This window comes from Lissotriton vulgaris, chromosome 6, assembly GCF_964263255.1.
Source record: "Lissotriton vulgaris chromosome 6, aLisVul1.2, whole genome shotgun sequence".
Classification (NCBI taxonomy): Eukaryota; Metazoa; Chordata; class Amphibia; order Caudata; family Salamandridae; genus Lissotriton; species Lissotriton vulgaris.
Window position 1 is genome coordinate 1,428,316,126 of NC_141694.1, and position 16,703 is coordinate 1,428,332,828.

A 16,703-nucleotide genomic window follows, 5' to 3' on the forward strand; every position below is an offset into this window, starting at 1 on the left:
ACTGTCACATATACTCAGTTATATATATCAATACTTACATAAACTACATTGAAACATATGTGGTTACTAATAAACACACTAGTGAAGCAGGTAATCACTGACTAACACACACATATACACACTCAGCCATCCATACAGTCCTGTACATCCATTAAGTCACTTATTTAAACATTTATTTTTCCATCAACCTCTACATATACATATATAAAACATATTTATTTTTTAAAAAGACACACATTCACTGAATAGTGTCATCAGTGATGTCATCAGCAGTGCATTACACGCGCAAGTTATAGTGAGTCCAACTAACTATAACGTGGAATTTCATTGGTTTTATATCAGTAAAATTTCCAGCTAACTATAACTGGTGTCAAACCTATGGTTTTTCCAGTGAATTTCATAGGTTTTTCAAATGCTATTTCCTAACTATAACGTGTGTAAAACCTATGTTTTTTTCAGTGAATATATATATATATATATATATTCACTGAAAAAACCATAGGTTATAGACCATATATAGTTAGGAATTCGCATTTACAAAACCTTATTTTACTCACACAAAACCATTGAAATTCCATATATAGTTAGTTGCACTAACTATATATCGCGCACCCGCAATCCACTGCTGATGATGTCACATATTACATCATTCATGACATGGTCAGTGACATCACTGATGACATCACTGATGACATCAAAAAATTTCAATGGTTTTGTGTGAGTAAAATAAGGTTTTGTAAATGCGAATTCCTAACTATATATGGTCTATAACCTATGGTTTTTTCAGTGAATTTTCAAGGTTTTGTAAATGCTAATTCCTAACTATATATGGTCTATAACCTATGGTTTTTTCAGTGAATATATATATATACATACATATATAAACATATATCATCTGTATATCTATATAAATACAAACATAAATGCATGCATACATATACTTATATGCATACAGATTCATGTTATTTACATGAAAGTTGAAAAAACACTAATAAAAGCAAAGCTAAAAAGCCACCTCATTACAAACAGAATGGCTTTAACTTAAACGAGGGCGAGATCTATTGCATTTTCAATGCTTGTTTACTTTGGTTCCATCAAGAAGGCATTCAGATGTGTCACACATTTGCCATAAATTCTGAATCTTAGCACTCTAGTTGCACATTAGATCACTGTAGTAAAGCTACTGCTCACCAGGGACGTCTGCTGCTGGTATTCAAAGTGCATGTTTCAGTCTGCATGTCAGAATTTTTTTAATGAAATAGAAGGGGATTTGAGAAGTCACTCAAAATGATCCCTAATTTTTCTTTCTGAAGCACTAATCATACTTTCTATGGCAAAATTAACCCCCTCATGTTGTTCCTTTTTAAATTGAGTGTTTTCAGACTTACCACTTCATTCCAATCAAGATGGCTTCTGGTGTGCCATACTTTTGTCATAAGTAAGACTGTTAGCGCTCTAGTTGTTCTTTAGAACACTCTGGGACATTCTGTCATTGGGCTATACTTGGGGTACATCTGGGTGATATTTGGGCTACATTTAGGCTCTTTTGTCTCTGGTGGCCATCTTGGGAGACTGTATGTCAGAATTTTTTAATGAAATTGAAGAGGGTTTGAGAAGTCCCTCAAAATGTGCCCTAATTTTTCTTTCTGCAGCACTAATCATAATTCATATGGCAAAATATACCCCCTCATTTTGTTCCTTTTTAAATTAAATGTTTTAAGAGTTACCACTTTATTCCCATCAAGATGGCTTCAGGTGTGCTATACCTTTGTAATACGTAGGACTGTTAGCGCTCTAGTTGTTCTTTAGAACACTTTAGGAGGCTGCAGTAGAGCACAAAGGAATCAACTGACAGTCTCTGTCCTTGTTGGATGTACAGGTTTTACTGAGAATGTCAGACTTCATTTTCACATGACTGAGAAAGATAATGTGAATTTACAGAAAATATGCTTTCAGTTTAGCTTATAGATCCCCTTCCAAACCACTGTGGGAAAATCATGAGATATTAGTTTTCTTTCAAACAATATTCATGATATCACAGCAGAAGGTTTTTTCACATGGTAAAATCACCTTAGAACCCACCACAATTCCTAAAACGAGTATGGTACCATCAACAAATGATTTATAATGTAACTAAAGTCCTAAAACCCTCTATTAACTACAATGCTTTTTAATGAGGTGCTATCATCATGTATATTGGTCCCAAGATGGCTGCCAACACTTCTTGGATGAAGTGCTGACAGCCAATCAGATCAGATGTGTGGTTAGGCTCCGCCCAGATATATATCTTTTTTTGAACCTAAATTACTCAAAATCCACTGGAGCACATATATTGAGACCTAGCAAAGGCACATCGGGCTAACAGTCCCTACAATTTTGCCAAGTTTCGTGCAAATCCATTTAGCCGTTCGAGCTAAAAGTGAGGCCAACCGCCCTATGGAAATTAACATGGGAAAAACGCGTTTTAAGACCCCCCTTTTTTCTCGGCCCCCCCTTGATGAAACCCCCCCAAATTGTCAGGGGCTGCTCAGAAACAAAATGTTCCATTTTCCTGAAAATTTCAGCCAATTCCGTCCACAAACGCCAAAGTTATTAGACATAGAATTTTCAAAAATCCCATAGAGAAAAAATCCTAACTATATATACCTACTGGCGACCGCCAGTAGGTAATATATATTCACTGAAAAAAACAGAATGTTCACACCAGTTATAGTTAGGAATTAGCATTTAAAAAACCTATTAAATTCACTGAAAAAACCATAGGTTTCACACCAGTTATAGTTACCTGGAAATTTTACTGACATAAAACCATTGAAATTCCCACGTTATGGTTAGTTGGACTCACTATAACTTGTGCGTGCAATGCACTGCTGATGACGTCACATACTACATCACTCATGACATGGTCAGTGACATCACTCATGACATCACTGATGACACCATCCAGTGAATGTGTGTCTTTATGAAAAATAAATATGTTTTATATATGTATATGTAAAGGTCGATGGAAGAATAAATGTTTAAATAAGTGTCTAAAAGGATGTTTTTTTAAATAAAAATTGATTGGTTAACTGGCTTATTAAGTGTATCTTAGTGAATACATATATTAGTGAGTAATGATTAAATATTTAAGTATATGTATCAGTGTTTCACTTTTTTTAGTAACAGTATGAGTGTCTGTATGGTTTGGTGGGGGTATTACTTAGCACATAGATGCATCAATGACTGACTCTCTGTTTGTATGTGTTTTGAAGACAGCATATGTGCAGGACTGTATGGGTGGATGAGTGTGTATGTGTGTGTGTTAGTGAGTGAATGACACTAGTGTATTTATCAGTAACGACATATGTTTTAATCTAGTATTCAATTCAATTCAATTTTATTATGATTTTGGCTCTCAATTGAGGGCCACATAAAACACATACAAGAATACGTAATAATTACAAAAGGAGAACATGGATTTACAAGGAAATAAAAGGACCACAGTTTTATCAATAGGAAAATAGTAAAACACTTCTCTTGAAAATAATTAATAAATATCTAAAAACCCTCGGAAGAAGTTAAAAATCCTAAAACAGAACATTTCATTGGGAGGACAGTAAAGTGCATGGAAAAAAGATTCAGCATTTAAAATTCCCAGTTGTAAACAGATGGGTTTTACCCACTTAGAACGCAAAGGGCGCAGTGCAGGGCACGAAAACAAGACATGATTTCGGTCTTGAATGGCATTACTACAGAGATTACAAATAGGGGATACACCATACCATTTCGCAAGAAGGATATTAAGGGGGAGCAAGTCATGTCTTAAAAGATGCCACAATCTTCGTACACTATGGGGAATGTTCCACATAAGGTATTGTTGGGGCAGATTTAGTGTGTATGTATTTAGCAGTAGCTGCCGATCTTTATTTCCTTGTTTGGCCAACATATCCATCTTAAAACTAAGTTCCCAAGAGGCACCTTTTAATTTTGACTTTAGTTCGGCTGGAGAGAACTGAAACAGAGAACTCTCATCCAACTCTAATAAATGTACAGCTTTCCTAAAGTTCTTGACCAACTTTGAGAACTCATTAAAATGGCCCAAGAGTTCTTTTTTAATAGCATCCCGTAAAGTATCCGGGTTACTTCTTGCTAAACTAGCTACCCATCTTACGAGGGCAATTAGCCCCTGGACCCAACTGCTACGAAGTCCAAATTCCAGCCTGCATGTAGAAACTGAGCAGGCTGTGTTTAGGGAAGAGATATTTCTTAACACCCTTCCTTCTACTTTATGTAGGAATCCCCAATGGTTTAATTCCACTAGTTCTAGTCCGTAAAGTAACGTGGAAGGGATCTTTGCTCTAAACACCTCTAAAAATAGAGGGAAATGTCTTTTCCCTGTGGCATTATACATAGATTTTAGCCCCCTACCATGAGCCAAAGCTTTATGAGTAATGTGCTCAATATGTGGTTTCTCACTTAAATTTGAGGAAATGATCTTGCCCAGAAAAGTGTAAGTTTTAACCACTTCAAGTTTTTGTCTTCCTATGGCCCAACCAAAGTTTACAGACCTGCATTTTTTCTTGCCAAAAATACACATTATTTTGCTCTTCGTGATGTTAATCTTCATATAATGTGTTTCTGCAAAATGATTTAATGCTTGCAGACGATTGGAAAGGGGCGACCATTCGGTCCCCCCGAACGTATGGCAGAGTACCACGATCCCCCCGGGAAGCCATCTTGGGCGGGAGGGCGAGTCTCGGCTGGTATGCCCAAAGCGGCGTAGCCGGGGCGCGCCTTTTTCCCGCCCTGGAGTGGGCTGGCCTAGACACTGACGCGGCCGGCCACGCCCCCGGAGGCAGGCAGGGGCGGGTTTACTCCCGCCCTGAAGACGGATAAAAGGAGCCACAAGCCAAGAAAGCATCCTCTTGTTCCTGTGCTCTGAAGCTGCACCCCCTCGCTGCACGTGAGCTCGAGACGGAACGAAGAGCCATTTTTTGAGCGTGGTAATCTTTTCTCTTTGTCTTATAGGAACTCTACTGGAGAATGCCTAAGAAAGTCGTGAAGCGAATGACTACCGACCAGATGCTGCGGCAGCTAATGAAAGAAATGGCCGAGATGAAAAAGCGGATGGACGACAAAGAAGCGGGAGAAGGGCCGAAACGGCCTTTGGAAGGAGCAGCTCCGGGAGGGAAGGGCAAAAGGCCCAGAAGAGGAGCAGCTGGGGGGGACGTCCCGGTTCCCCGTCCTCCGCCTGAGGAGACGACTCCGGTCCCGACAGAGGGTACTCCGATTCCTGTGGTAGTTACCCCCGTGCCCGCGGAGGAGATGCCTCCTGAGCTGGCAGCCCAACTAGCAGCATGGTTGGGAAAAGATGGTGAGGGCACCACGGCTGACGACGCACGAGCATTTGCTAGGCAGGTGCGTGAATCGAAGGAAGCGGCGAAGGCACCGCCAGTTGTCGTGCCGATGGCGGCGATTGAGAAAACCCCGGGAGCATCGGGTTCAGGTAAGCGGCCTTTGCCGATTGTAAGAGACGAGTCTGCACCTTCACGAAGGGAGAGAGTGGGGCAACATGTCCCTTTGGAGATAAAACAAAAGATCTGGGCAGACGAGTATATTAACATTTTTTCACTGCTAACCGACCACTACGAGTTGGAGCATGTTAGGAGCCAGAAGGAGCTCATGCATCCGAGTGTTTGGCGCGCAAAGATGGCCGCCTTTAAAGTGGATGAACATATTGGTAACTGGGGTAAGGCCTGGGGGATCTTTACAGCCATCCTAGGCGAACGTAGACCAGAACTGCTGCATGAATTGCCGATCTATCAGACAAGGATCATGGAATATTCTGTAGCTTATGCGGGCACCCAGTGGTTTTGTTATGATAATATCTTTAGGAAAGCAAAAGAACAGGATAAAAACCTAACGTGGGACAGTTTCGACTCCGTATCATGGTCAAAAATCAAAAGTACTGGCATGTTGAAGGTGCCATTGGTGGGGAGCGATCGGGGGGGGGAACCCTCCCGCCAAAACGCCGGGACTCCCTTTCGATCAGGTTCAGGTAACGAGTATCCCTCGAGGCCGATCGGCAACACAAGTAAAAAGGGTATTTGTTGGAATTTCAACAGAAATAAATGTTCAAGGCCTCAGGGGACATGCAAGTTCCGCCATGAATGTGGAGGGTGCGGGCAGTCATCGCATCCTGAGTCCATGTGCAGAGCCAAAACGGGTGATAACGGGGGTAGAGGAGGCGCCAAACAGGTCTAAAACTGGCCGAGGGGCGCCTTTACCTACCCCGGTTGATACCATGGCAATGATTCCTTGGCTCAGCGAATACCCGGATCACGCTTCCGCTGGGGTGCTACGGAACGGTTTCTCGTATGGTTTCCGCATCCCAGTGGGAGAATTCCGGGGGGTAAGCAATTGTAAAAATCAAGTATCAGCCTTGAGACATACGACTGTAGTGCAGGAGAAAATTGCGAAGGAGGTAGCCCGAGGCCGAGTGGCCGGGCCATTTGTCAATCTACCATGTGATGATTTTGTCTGTTCTCCGTTGGGGGTGGTTCCTAAGAAGGACCCGGGCGAGTTCAGACTGATACATAATTTGTCAGCCCCGCATGGTCGGTCTGTGAATGATGCAATAGATCAGGAAGTATGTTCGGTGCGGTACGCATCCTTCGATGAGGCCGTCGCCATGTTGAATCGCCTAGGGCCCGGAGCGCTGATGGCAAAGTCAGATATCGAGTCAGCGTTCCGGTTGCTCCCGGTACATCTAGACGATCAGCGTCTCCTTGGTTTCACGTTTCAGGGGCAATATTACATGGACAGATGCATGCCAATGGGTTGCTCTATTTCTTGTGCTTATTTTGAAATGTTCAGTTGTTTTTTGCAGTGGGTCTTCACAAGGAAGACGGGGTTCCAACATGTCATGCATTATCTCGATGACTTTTTGTTCTTGGGGGCGGCTGGGGGTCCCGAATGTGGTCAGGCTTTGAAGGAATTTTGTTCCTTGATGAAGCATTTCGGTGTGCCGTTGGCACCAGGTAAGACTGTCGGACCCTCAACTTGCCTCGAGTTCCTAGGGATCGAGCTCGATTCCGTGGAAGGTTGTTTCAGGTTACCTAATGAAAAAGTGGTGAAATTCAGGGGGACATTAGAAACATGTATTAAGGGGCCCAAGGTCAAATTGCATCAGTTGCAGCAATTGGTGGGACAGCTGAATTTCGCCCTAAGAGTCATGCCGATGGCCCGCCCCTTTTCCCGCTCGATCTCGCAAGCCATGGTCGGCCTGAAAGAGGGCCATCACCGCACTAGGTTGTCGGCCGAGGTGCGTCAGGACATGCGCATTTGGTTGGCATTCCTGGCGGATTTCAATGGTCGAGTGGTCTGGAGTAAACCTGCGGTGTCCTCTGAGGAACTGGGGCTGTGGACTGATTCGGCGGGGAGCACTGGTTTTGGCGCCATTTTTGGCACACAATGGTCGGCCCAAAGATGGCCGTTAGAGTGGCATGAGTCCGGTGTAACGAGGAACATTGCCTTTTTGGAATTATTTCCCATTCTGGTGGCCTTGAAAACTTGGCCCGAGGGGTTTAGAGATCACTCTGTAGTATTCTGGTCCGACAACATGACCGTGGTTGAGTGTATCAACAGTCAGGCAGCACGCTGCAAATGGGTTCTGAGATTACTCAAAGAAATTGTGTTATTGTGCATGAAGTTGAACGTCTTGTTCAGAGCGCGACATGTGCCAGGGGTGATGAACAAAGCAGCTGATGCACTTTCTCGTTTTCATATGCAGGCTTTCTGGGGTTTCCTTCCCACTGCGGACCCAGTAGCGGCACCCTTTCCCGAAGCTCTCTGGTCACTCGGTGCCCCGAGCTACAGCACCTCGTGGGAGAGAGTTTAGCCCCCAGGACAAGAAAGGCATATCAAGGGGCGTTTCGATCCTATTGGGCCTTTGTGGGGGAGGCTAGAAGAGAGCTTTGGGGTCAGGAGGAATTAGTAGTTGAATTCCTGTTGTCATTACACCGGGCAGGCAAATCAGTGGCCACGGCCCATAGGCATCGGGCCGCCATTTCCTTTATGGCTAGGGCGCATGGGATCCAGGACCCAACTACAACCTTTATTGTTCAAAAAGCGTTACGTGGGTGGCAACGCCTTGAGGGTCGCAGATTAGATGATAGGCGCCCGATAGGTCTGGATAGGTTGGCCTTATTATTAGCTGTTCTGCCTGCAACATGTTCGTCCCCTTATGAAACAGTCTTATTCCGAGCCGCTTTTGTGCTAGCATTCCATGGGGCAATGCGCGTAAGCGAGTTAGTGGCGAAGAATAAACAGGATACCCTGGGGGGATTGTGTCTAGACCACATCCAGGTCAGGGGGGAGACGATGACTGTCTCGTTTGTCAGGTCCAAAACTGACCAGGGGGCGGCAGGGGACTGCACCCTGATACAAAGGATCCCCGAGTCATCCATGTGCCCGGTAAAGTGCGTTGAGGAATATTTAGCACAAAGGGTGGCATCATGGGGGGGGACCTTGTTGAGACACGCTGACGCCACCCCACTGACAAGGTTTCAGTTCCAGCGGGTGCTTGCGATGTCGATTTCAGCCGCGGGCTTAAACCCCGGTGAGTTCGGGACCCATTCCTTTCGGATAGGGGCCGCTACTGAAGCTACGGCCAGGGGTCTGAATGTTGAACAGATTAAGCGTGTGGGGCGTTGGTCCTCCAATTGTTACAAAAGGTATGTGCGTTTGCACATGTTGTGAAGTGATATTGAGATACTCATGCTTCTGTTTCTTTGGTTTTCAGTTACGCAAGCCTGCGAGGCGGGGCGAACTGTGCAGTCGATCCAACACGGGGCCAGCGGTCAGACGTCACCGGCTGTGAAAAAAGAGGTGTGGGTCGTGGGCCACTCATACGTGAGGCGTGCCGCGGACGTATTCAAAGCAGGTGATATGTGTCACGTTGCCGGGGAATACGGGTACAGGGTGTCCTTCTATGGTAAGGGCGGACTCTGTATTGACCAATTTGAATCATTTTTCGAGGGTTTGTTAGGGCGGACGAGGTCACCGCCATCTATAGTCATAGTACATCTTGGGGGCAACGATTTAGTGACCACTGGTAGACGACTTCTTCTTGAGGCGATGCTTTCCACCGTAAGTTGGTTAGCGAGAAGAGTTCCAGGGTGCACAATTGCTTGGTCTCACATGATCCCACGAAGAGTGTGGCGAGACGCTCATTCAGTTTCTGCTCTGAACCATTCTGTTAGAAAAATTAACAATAAAGTGAGTAGATTGTTCCGTTCTAGTACTCTGCATTCGATCCCGCATGGTTGTATTAAAGGGGACAGCATGTATTTGGGGGATGGAGTCCATTTGTCCCGGGTGGGAAATGAGTTACTCATAGGAGACCTGATAGCTTGGTTGCGGACTTTACGACATGACCTTTAGGAAGGAGTAGTGTGGGGGGTCCGGATAGCCGGTCAACTATCCGGCCTGTGGCGGTAAGGTCATGATCGGTGAGCAATAATTGGAAGATCCCTTGGTGTGGGCGTCACCCATTACGGATGGGAGCGTTCGAAGGAGGTGGCCATCGGCCCCTCAACGGTGGGCGGTCCCGTCTAAGGATGGGCCGCCGTAAGTTAAGGAAAGGCGGTCAAGGCCCCTTCCTTGGGTAGGAGGGGTTACAGCCCCCTCCTGGGTAATTTCCTGGGGCCAGGTCATCTGCGACGGCAGATGCGGTAAGTTGTGTGGGGTTTGGGAGGGGGTCTACGCTACCTTCTAGACACCTCACACGAGTTCTCGACGACCTTTAAGTGGCGCCGAGTCTATTAGTGCCCCCGTCAAGTCAAGGGAAATTGGTAAGTGCACTTGAGGTAAGCCTCGGTGCGGTCGCCCCTCACAAGTGAGGGGGACATGTCTGGTTTAGGGATCTTGACACCGGTTATGATCTTGCCGTCGGCCCTTAACGTTAGGATGTACAATTTCAATTTAAAGTTTGTATGATGTTAGATCGGCTAGGAGAACCTTTGTATTAGAGAATATGTTAAGGTTAGCCAATGATCAAATGTGGATATGAAATTGTACATGTAATATGAAACTGTTATTTTAACGTTTTAATTTTGTTTCATATTTTAATAAATACGGCCGGTGAGGGTCACTCCCTCACCGCCTTCCAAAAGTTCAGAACGTTTCAGTTTCCCATCATTGGGGTTGTGTTGAGAGGGGGTGGCGGGTATCTCGGCCATATGGAAAGGGGCGACCATTCGGTCCCCCCGAACGTATGGCAGAGTACCACAATCCCCCCGGGAAGCCATCTTGGGCGGGAGGGCGAGTCTCGGCTGGTATGCCCAAAGCGGCGTAGCCGGGGCGCGCCTTTTTCCCGCCCTGGAGTGGGCTGGCCTAGACACTGACGCAGCCGGCCACGCCCCCGGAGGCAGGCAGGGGCGGGTTTACTCCCGCCCTGAAGACGGATAAAAGGAGCCACAAGCCAAGAAAGCATCCTCTTGTTCCTGTGCTCTGAAGCTGCACCCCCTCGCTGCACGTGAGCTCGAGACGAAACGAAGAGCCATTTTTTGACCCACCCACCAGCCCCTGAGGACAGCAAGTGGTTTTGAATAAAGTTGAAGTATAACACTATTTTTTGCAGGTTGTAAGTGGTATTGTGATGCCTTTGAATTATGCAATAAAGATGGATAGATTTTGATTTTCCTTTCGAATAAAGTGATAACTGCGAATTTTTGCAATAAAGATGATATGTTTTGAATGTTCGTTTCGTAATATAGTGGTAAATGAACAGTTGTTGTCCAGTAATCACGACGTTTATAAATCGTACATGTATTACTGTCGTTAGGAATTAGGGATGTAAGTCATTTAGTTAGAATTGTCGTATTTATTTTGGTAGGCGGTAAGGTCATGATCGGTGAGCAATAATTGGAAGATCCCTTGGTGTGGGCGTCACCCATTACGGATGGGAGCGTTCGAAGGAGGTGGCCATCGGCCCCTCAACGGTGGGCGGTCCCGTCTAAGGATGGGCCGCCGTAAGTTAAGGAAAGGCGGTCAAGGCCCCTTCCTTGGGTAGGAGGGGTTACAGCCCCCTCCTGGGTAATTTCCTGGGGCCAGGTCATCTGCAACGGCAGATGCGGTAAGTTGTGTGGGGTTTGGGAGGGGGTCTACGCTACCTTCTAGACACCTCACACGAGTTCTCGACGACCTTTAAGTGGCGCCGAGTCTATTAGTGCCCCCGTCAAGTCAAGGGAAATTGGTAAGTGCACTTGAGGTAAGCCTCGGTGCGGTCGCCCCTCACAAGTGAGGGGGACATGTCTGGTTTAGGGATCTTGACACCGGTTATGATCTTGCCGTCGGCCCTTAACGTTAGGATGTACAATTTCAATTTAAAGTTTGTATGATGTTAGATCGGCTAGGAGAACCTTTGTATTAGAGAATATGTTAAGGTTAGCCAATGATCAAATGTGGATATGAAATTGTACATGTAATATGAAACTGTTATTTTAACGTTTTAATTTTGTTTCATATTTTAATAAATACGGCCGGTGAGGGTCACTCCCTCACCGCCTTCCAAAAGTTCAGAACGTTTCAGTTTCCCATCATTGGGGTTGTGTTGAGAGGGGGTGGCGGGTATCTCGGCCATATGGATAAACCCTTTGGTGTTAAGTCTAAAACTAAGATGTCGTCCGCATACATTAAGTCTGATATCCCTATCTCTCCTAGTTTCGGGGATTGCCCCTCACATGCAGAGATGGCCTTTGGAAGGTCTGCCGTATATAAGGAAAATAATGTTGGGGCCAATATACACCCTTGTTTCAAACCGTTTGGTGAGGGAATAGGTTGAGAGAGACCTCTCTCTCCACCATATAGCACCTTGCACCAAGTGTTCGAGTGAAGGGCTTTCACAAGATCAAGGAGTTGTGATGGCATACCTAAAACTTCAAGCTTTCTCCACAGCGTCGGACGATCCACTTTGTCAAACGCTGTGGAGAAATCTATGAATGCCACATAAATTCCACTCCCTCGAACACAGACGTATTTATCAATAAGCACCTGCAAGGCAGTTAAATTATCTAATGTTCCATGTTCTTTACGGAATCCTGTTTGTTCCAATGGTAAAATATAATTGGATTCAATCCAATCATTAATCAATGTTAAAAGATATTTGGCGAACACTTTTCCTATTGCATCCAGTAAAGCTATAAGGCGGTAATTAACTGGATTCTCCCGTTCTCCCTTTTTAAATAGGGGAATTAATATGCTTCCTCTCCATGAATCTGGGATGGATCTAGAAAGCAGGCATGTGTGAAATAATGGGGTCAAGATTTTACTCCAAGTAGTAATGTCTTGTTTCAATAAAGACATGGGTAGTTCATCAGGACCCATAGCTCCTGAAGAGCGCATACTCCTTAATACGGAGGCTATGGCATCCTCATTTGGGAGCTCTATACTATTTGTACAGTTCTGAACTACCTCCCCATTATCACCCACTATGCCATTGGGGCCATACAATCCAATTATGAATTTTATCCAGATATCTTCAGCAATGGAGATGGGAGTAGCAGTAATTCTTGCTCCACAACCTGTCCCTATTATAGACCAGAATTCTCTGGAGTTATGAGAGGCCGAAGCTTCTCTTAGTCTGATCCAGAGAGAATCTTCCTTTTCTCTTTTTAATTTTAATTTCAGTCTGGTCCTCCTTCTACGAAGAAGGGCTAATTGCTGAGCAGTTTCCTTGGATCTATTCAGATACTGTAACCTCACAAGTCTATTTATTGCCCTATTTAAGGGTACTAGTATGCTAGGGAGGAACTGCAACTTTTTGGAGAGTTTTGTTTTCTTGGCAGAGGTAGTGATCTTGTTTTTAAACTCTTCAAATTTAACAAATTCTCTACCCTGCCAGTCATCTAGGTCCAAAATAGTTTGCAGTAAAATTTTTTGAGCTTCCCGCATGCTAGAGGGGTTCCAAAAACACCTACCAGTTTTGATATGCATAGAGACTCCTTTGTTTGTTATAGACCAGGAATCTGTATTTGGGGGTTGCAAAGAAACAGTTAATTTAATCATATTATGGTCGCTTAGGGAAGACTGCGAGATCATTAAATCCTGAATAAAGGAAAACGAATCATAGTCCGTAATCACATAATCCAGGATAGCTTCTCCCCTAAATGACCTATGAGTAAACTTGGCAGGAGAGTCGGAAGGCATCCTACCGTTTACAATTAAACCCTCCAAGTTGCTTAGTTCATCAAGCAATATTTTCCCTCTTTTATTGGTTTTTATACTATTGGGAAAAGTTGCTTGGGGTATGTTATATGCTTCTTCCTTGTTAATATTTCTAAACATATCTAAGCTAACATTAGAAATTTTACTGTTTAGGTCACCCATAATCAAAATATAAGGAGGCTGATCCTGCTCTAATAATTGCTTTACATAGGAGAACATTCGCCTTAAAACAACGTTAAAAGTATCTTCTGGGGGAATGTATACATTTAAAAGAACAAGAGAATGACGATTTCCTACTGTCCGTAAATTCTTAATGGTAATTGACTGGAAAAGATTACTGCTATCCTTATGGTGAGAAAACTGCCATTGTAATGTATTAGATAAAAAACAGGCAATTCCACCTTTTGCGTGTCCTTTCTTCACTGATGTGGCGGCAGCTTCAAGCACAATGTAATCTTTACCTCCATTAATACTATTTGTGCACCATGTTTCCTGAATACACAATACATCCATATGCAGGGATAATAAAAATTCTAATTTCTCTGGGCAATTATTTAAACCAGCAATGTTCCAGGATACTATATTTAGATGACTGTTAAAGATGTTGAAACAGTCTTGGAGTATTCGATGTATTAAAAGATAGGACTCCTGGTAGCCAATTCCACAACTGATTATCTTCTGTAGGTGGCTTGTCCAATTTCACAGAAAGAGGGAGTACCTCAGAGACCATACGTTTACCTCTGGACACCCAGATTTTTAAGTCTTTCCTGTGAAGGTAATGTTCATCCTCGGGACAATCCAATCTGGAGGCTATTACCCTAGGATCTAAACAATTTCCCTGATTAAAGAAAGGTAATACATCGATCCCTTTACATTGAAAATCCTCAGCTTGTTGGAGAACTAAATTAGCGATAATTTTAGAGAAAAATTTAACTCGCACACGTTGTTCACAACCAACCATTATTATGGAGACTAAGTCGATATCTTTAGATAGGATCAGTTTTAAACTGTCAATATCTTTAAAGGCATTAATCAACCATGATCTGTTTATGATCAGCTCGGAGTCAAATAAGGGAAGGAAATCCAAGGTCAAAGTGTCAATGTTGAGGTTAGATCTTAACAGCGGGACACTACAACTCTTCGTCTGTTCCTCTACAATTGGACAAAAATTAGGAGCAAAAGGGTTAAGTACCCTTTTTCCAGGCATAGAGTTACTTAAAGATTCCTCTTGTGGTGGATCCTTAGAAATTGTAACAACAATTTTAGGGTTAGATATTCCCTCGTCCATGAAATTAACCACAGGGTGATCAACTATAACAGAATTATTAGCAACCACAGGGCCCGCATTAGTGGAAGGATCCAGTACGGAATCATCTACAATATCAGTTGTTTCCCGTACATCTGTAACAGTATGCTTTTGAAATATAATTTGCCTCTGTTTCTTCTTATTATATTTTCGAGTTGGTTTCCTATTTTTTCCCTTATATTTTCTACTTTTTACTTTTCCCAACCCTTTAGACAGGTCTGTACCTTCAGAGTCTTTTGCATCCTGATTAAAGATTGGAAAAAGATCAATAACAACAGAATGGTTGCCCTCTTCCAGATTTGTATCCTTCGGTGAAGATTCAGGGACTTTACACCTTTGTGAGGGACTTAAGAGAATAGCCACAGAGGGCTCATGAATCTCGACTTTTACCAGCTTCTCCTGTTGAGTATTTTCACTTAATAAAGGATCACAGACCAAGTCCTTCGGGTCGATTTTTTCAATGTGGTCAGTAATCCCACTTTCAGTTTTTCCAGCTAGTAATACTTTCAGTATTTCTGTAACTGAGTGTAAGATACAATCAGAGCTCCCAACAAATTTGCCTAACAAAAGAAGAATAGAGGCAAGTAAATGTTCAAGAGCTATCAGTGATTCTGAGATAAGTTTTTCACTTTTTTGATGTTCTGTAGCAATAAGAGAACAGATCCCAGATAGGTTAAGCTGTGGAGAATTCGAATGACTCTGCAACGAACGTATATCTTGTGAGTTCATTGATGGGGTACTACTATAGAGCATTAAGCCCGATGGCGTTTCTCCATTTGGGGGTTTACTAGTTATTGGTTGTTCCGGAATATTTTCCTCCAAATACCGACCACAAAGTTCAAGATCGATGCTGGATGGAATGGAAAGATCATTAATGTTCATTTCCTCATTTTCATTAACCTTATAAGTCATGGACTGAGGAACTATGGAGTGAGAAGGAATAGAGTCCGGAATTGGGTTATTTTGTATCCCTATAGAAGGGTTAGAGCAAATATTTAAATCGGGAGTAGATACATTTCTTCCAGAGTACTCCTCGGTATCAGTAATCTTCATCCCTTCGGGCTGTTTATCGGTCATAATTGACGAAGAAACGTTAGCAATAGTTGACACTCCCAAAGATTTAACAGCGGATTTTTCCCAAATTTCCGACAATTGCTTCTGACCTTTCAGTGAAACGCTCTTGACAGAATTAATCTTTAGGTTTTTGGGTTTAGGATTTAAACCGGATCTTCCACCCAATACTCTGCCAGAGCGTAATGTTCTTGATGTCATAGTATCAGTACATGAGACAAACTTCCCAACTGTCAAGTAAGGGTGAATTAAATAACGGGGCCCAGCCTGGCCTACCTCGGTCACTGAGGGCCACAGAGGGCCCGCCCTTTGCCCGGGCTTCGCTCCGGGCGTCCCGCTCGCGTCCCGCGACGCGGAGGAAGCAGCGTTTTTCTAGCGCCTCAGGGCGCGATGACCCCGCTGGAGTGGATCCGGGTCGCTGGGCAGGCTGGAAGTTGTAGTCTCCCTCCGCTCGGTGGCCGCTAAGGTAGCAACAGCGGCGGCGGGAGGGAGACCGGGTTCCACAGAGCAGGAAGGAAGTTCAAGGCAGGAACGACCAGCAGCAAGGTAAATCTCCTCTCGATAAACTGAGCACCCGCTCTGCCGAGGAAGCAGCGTTTTTCTAGCGCCTCAGGGCGCGATGACCCCGCTGGAGTGGATCCGGGTCGCTGGGCAGGCTGGGAGTTGTAGTCTCCCTCCGCTCGGCGGCCGCTAAGGTAGCAACAGCGGCGGCGGGAGGGAGACCGGGTTCCACAGAGCAGGAAGGAAGTTCAAGGCAGGAACGACCAGCAGCAAGGTAAATCTCCTCTCGATAAACTGAGCACCCGCTCTGCCGAGGAAGCAGCGTTTCTCTAGCGCCTCAGGGCGCGATGACCCCGCTGGAGTGGATCCGGGTCGCTGGGCAGGCTGGGAGTTGTAGTCTCCCTCCGCTCGGCGGCCGCTAAGGTAGCAACAGCGGCGGCGGGAGGGAGACCGGGTTCCACAGAGCAGGAAGGAAGTTCAAGGCAGGAACGACCAGCAGCAAGGTAAATCTCCTCTCGATAAACTTTAATCTAGTATATGTGAGTATTGATATATAAATGAGCATATGTGAGAGTGAGATATTGTAAGAGTTCCTGTTTAAATATGTATGTGTTTC

General features: G+C 44.4%; 1 protein-coding gene across 1 annotated transcript in view; it reads right to left on the reverse strand.

Annotated features, from left to right (window-relative positions):
* The window catches only part of LOC147708957 (uncharacterized), a 113,597-nt gene that overhangs the window by 61,199 nt on the left and 35,695 nt on the right, over positions 1-16,703 (reverse strand). Inside the window, exon 3 of the mRNA XM_086925804.1 lies at positions 14,168-15,438. Within this exon, the coding sequence (XP_086781930.1) occupies positions 14,168-15,438 (1,271 nt within the window). The remainder of the gene's footprint in view (positions 1-14,167; positions 15,439-16,703) is intronic.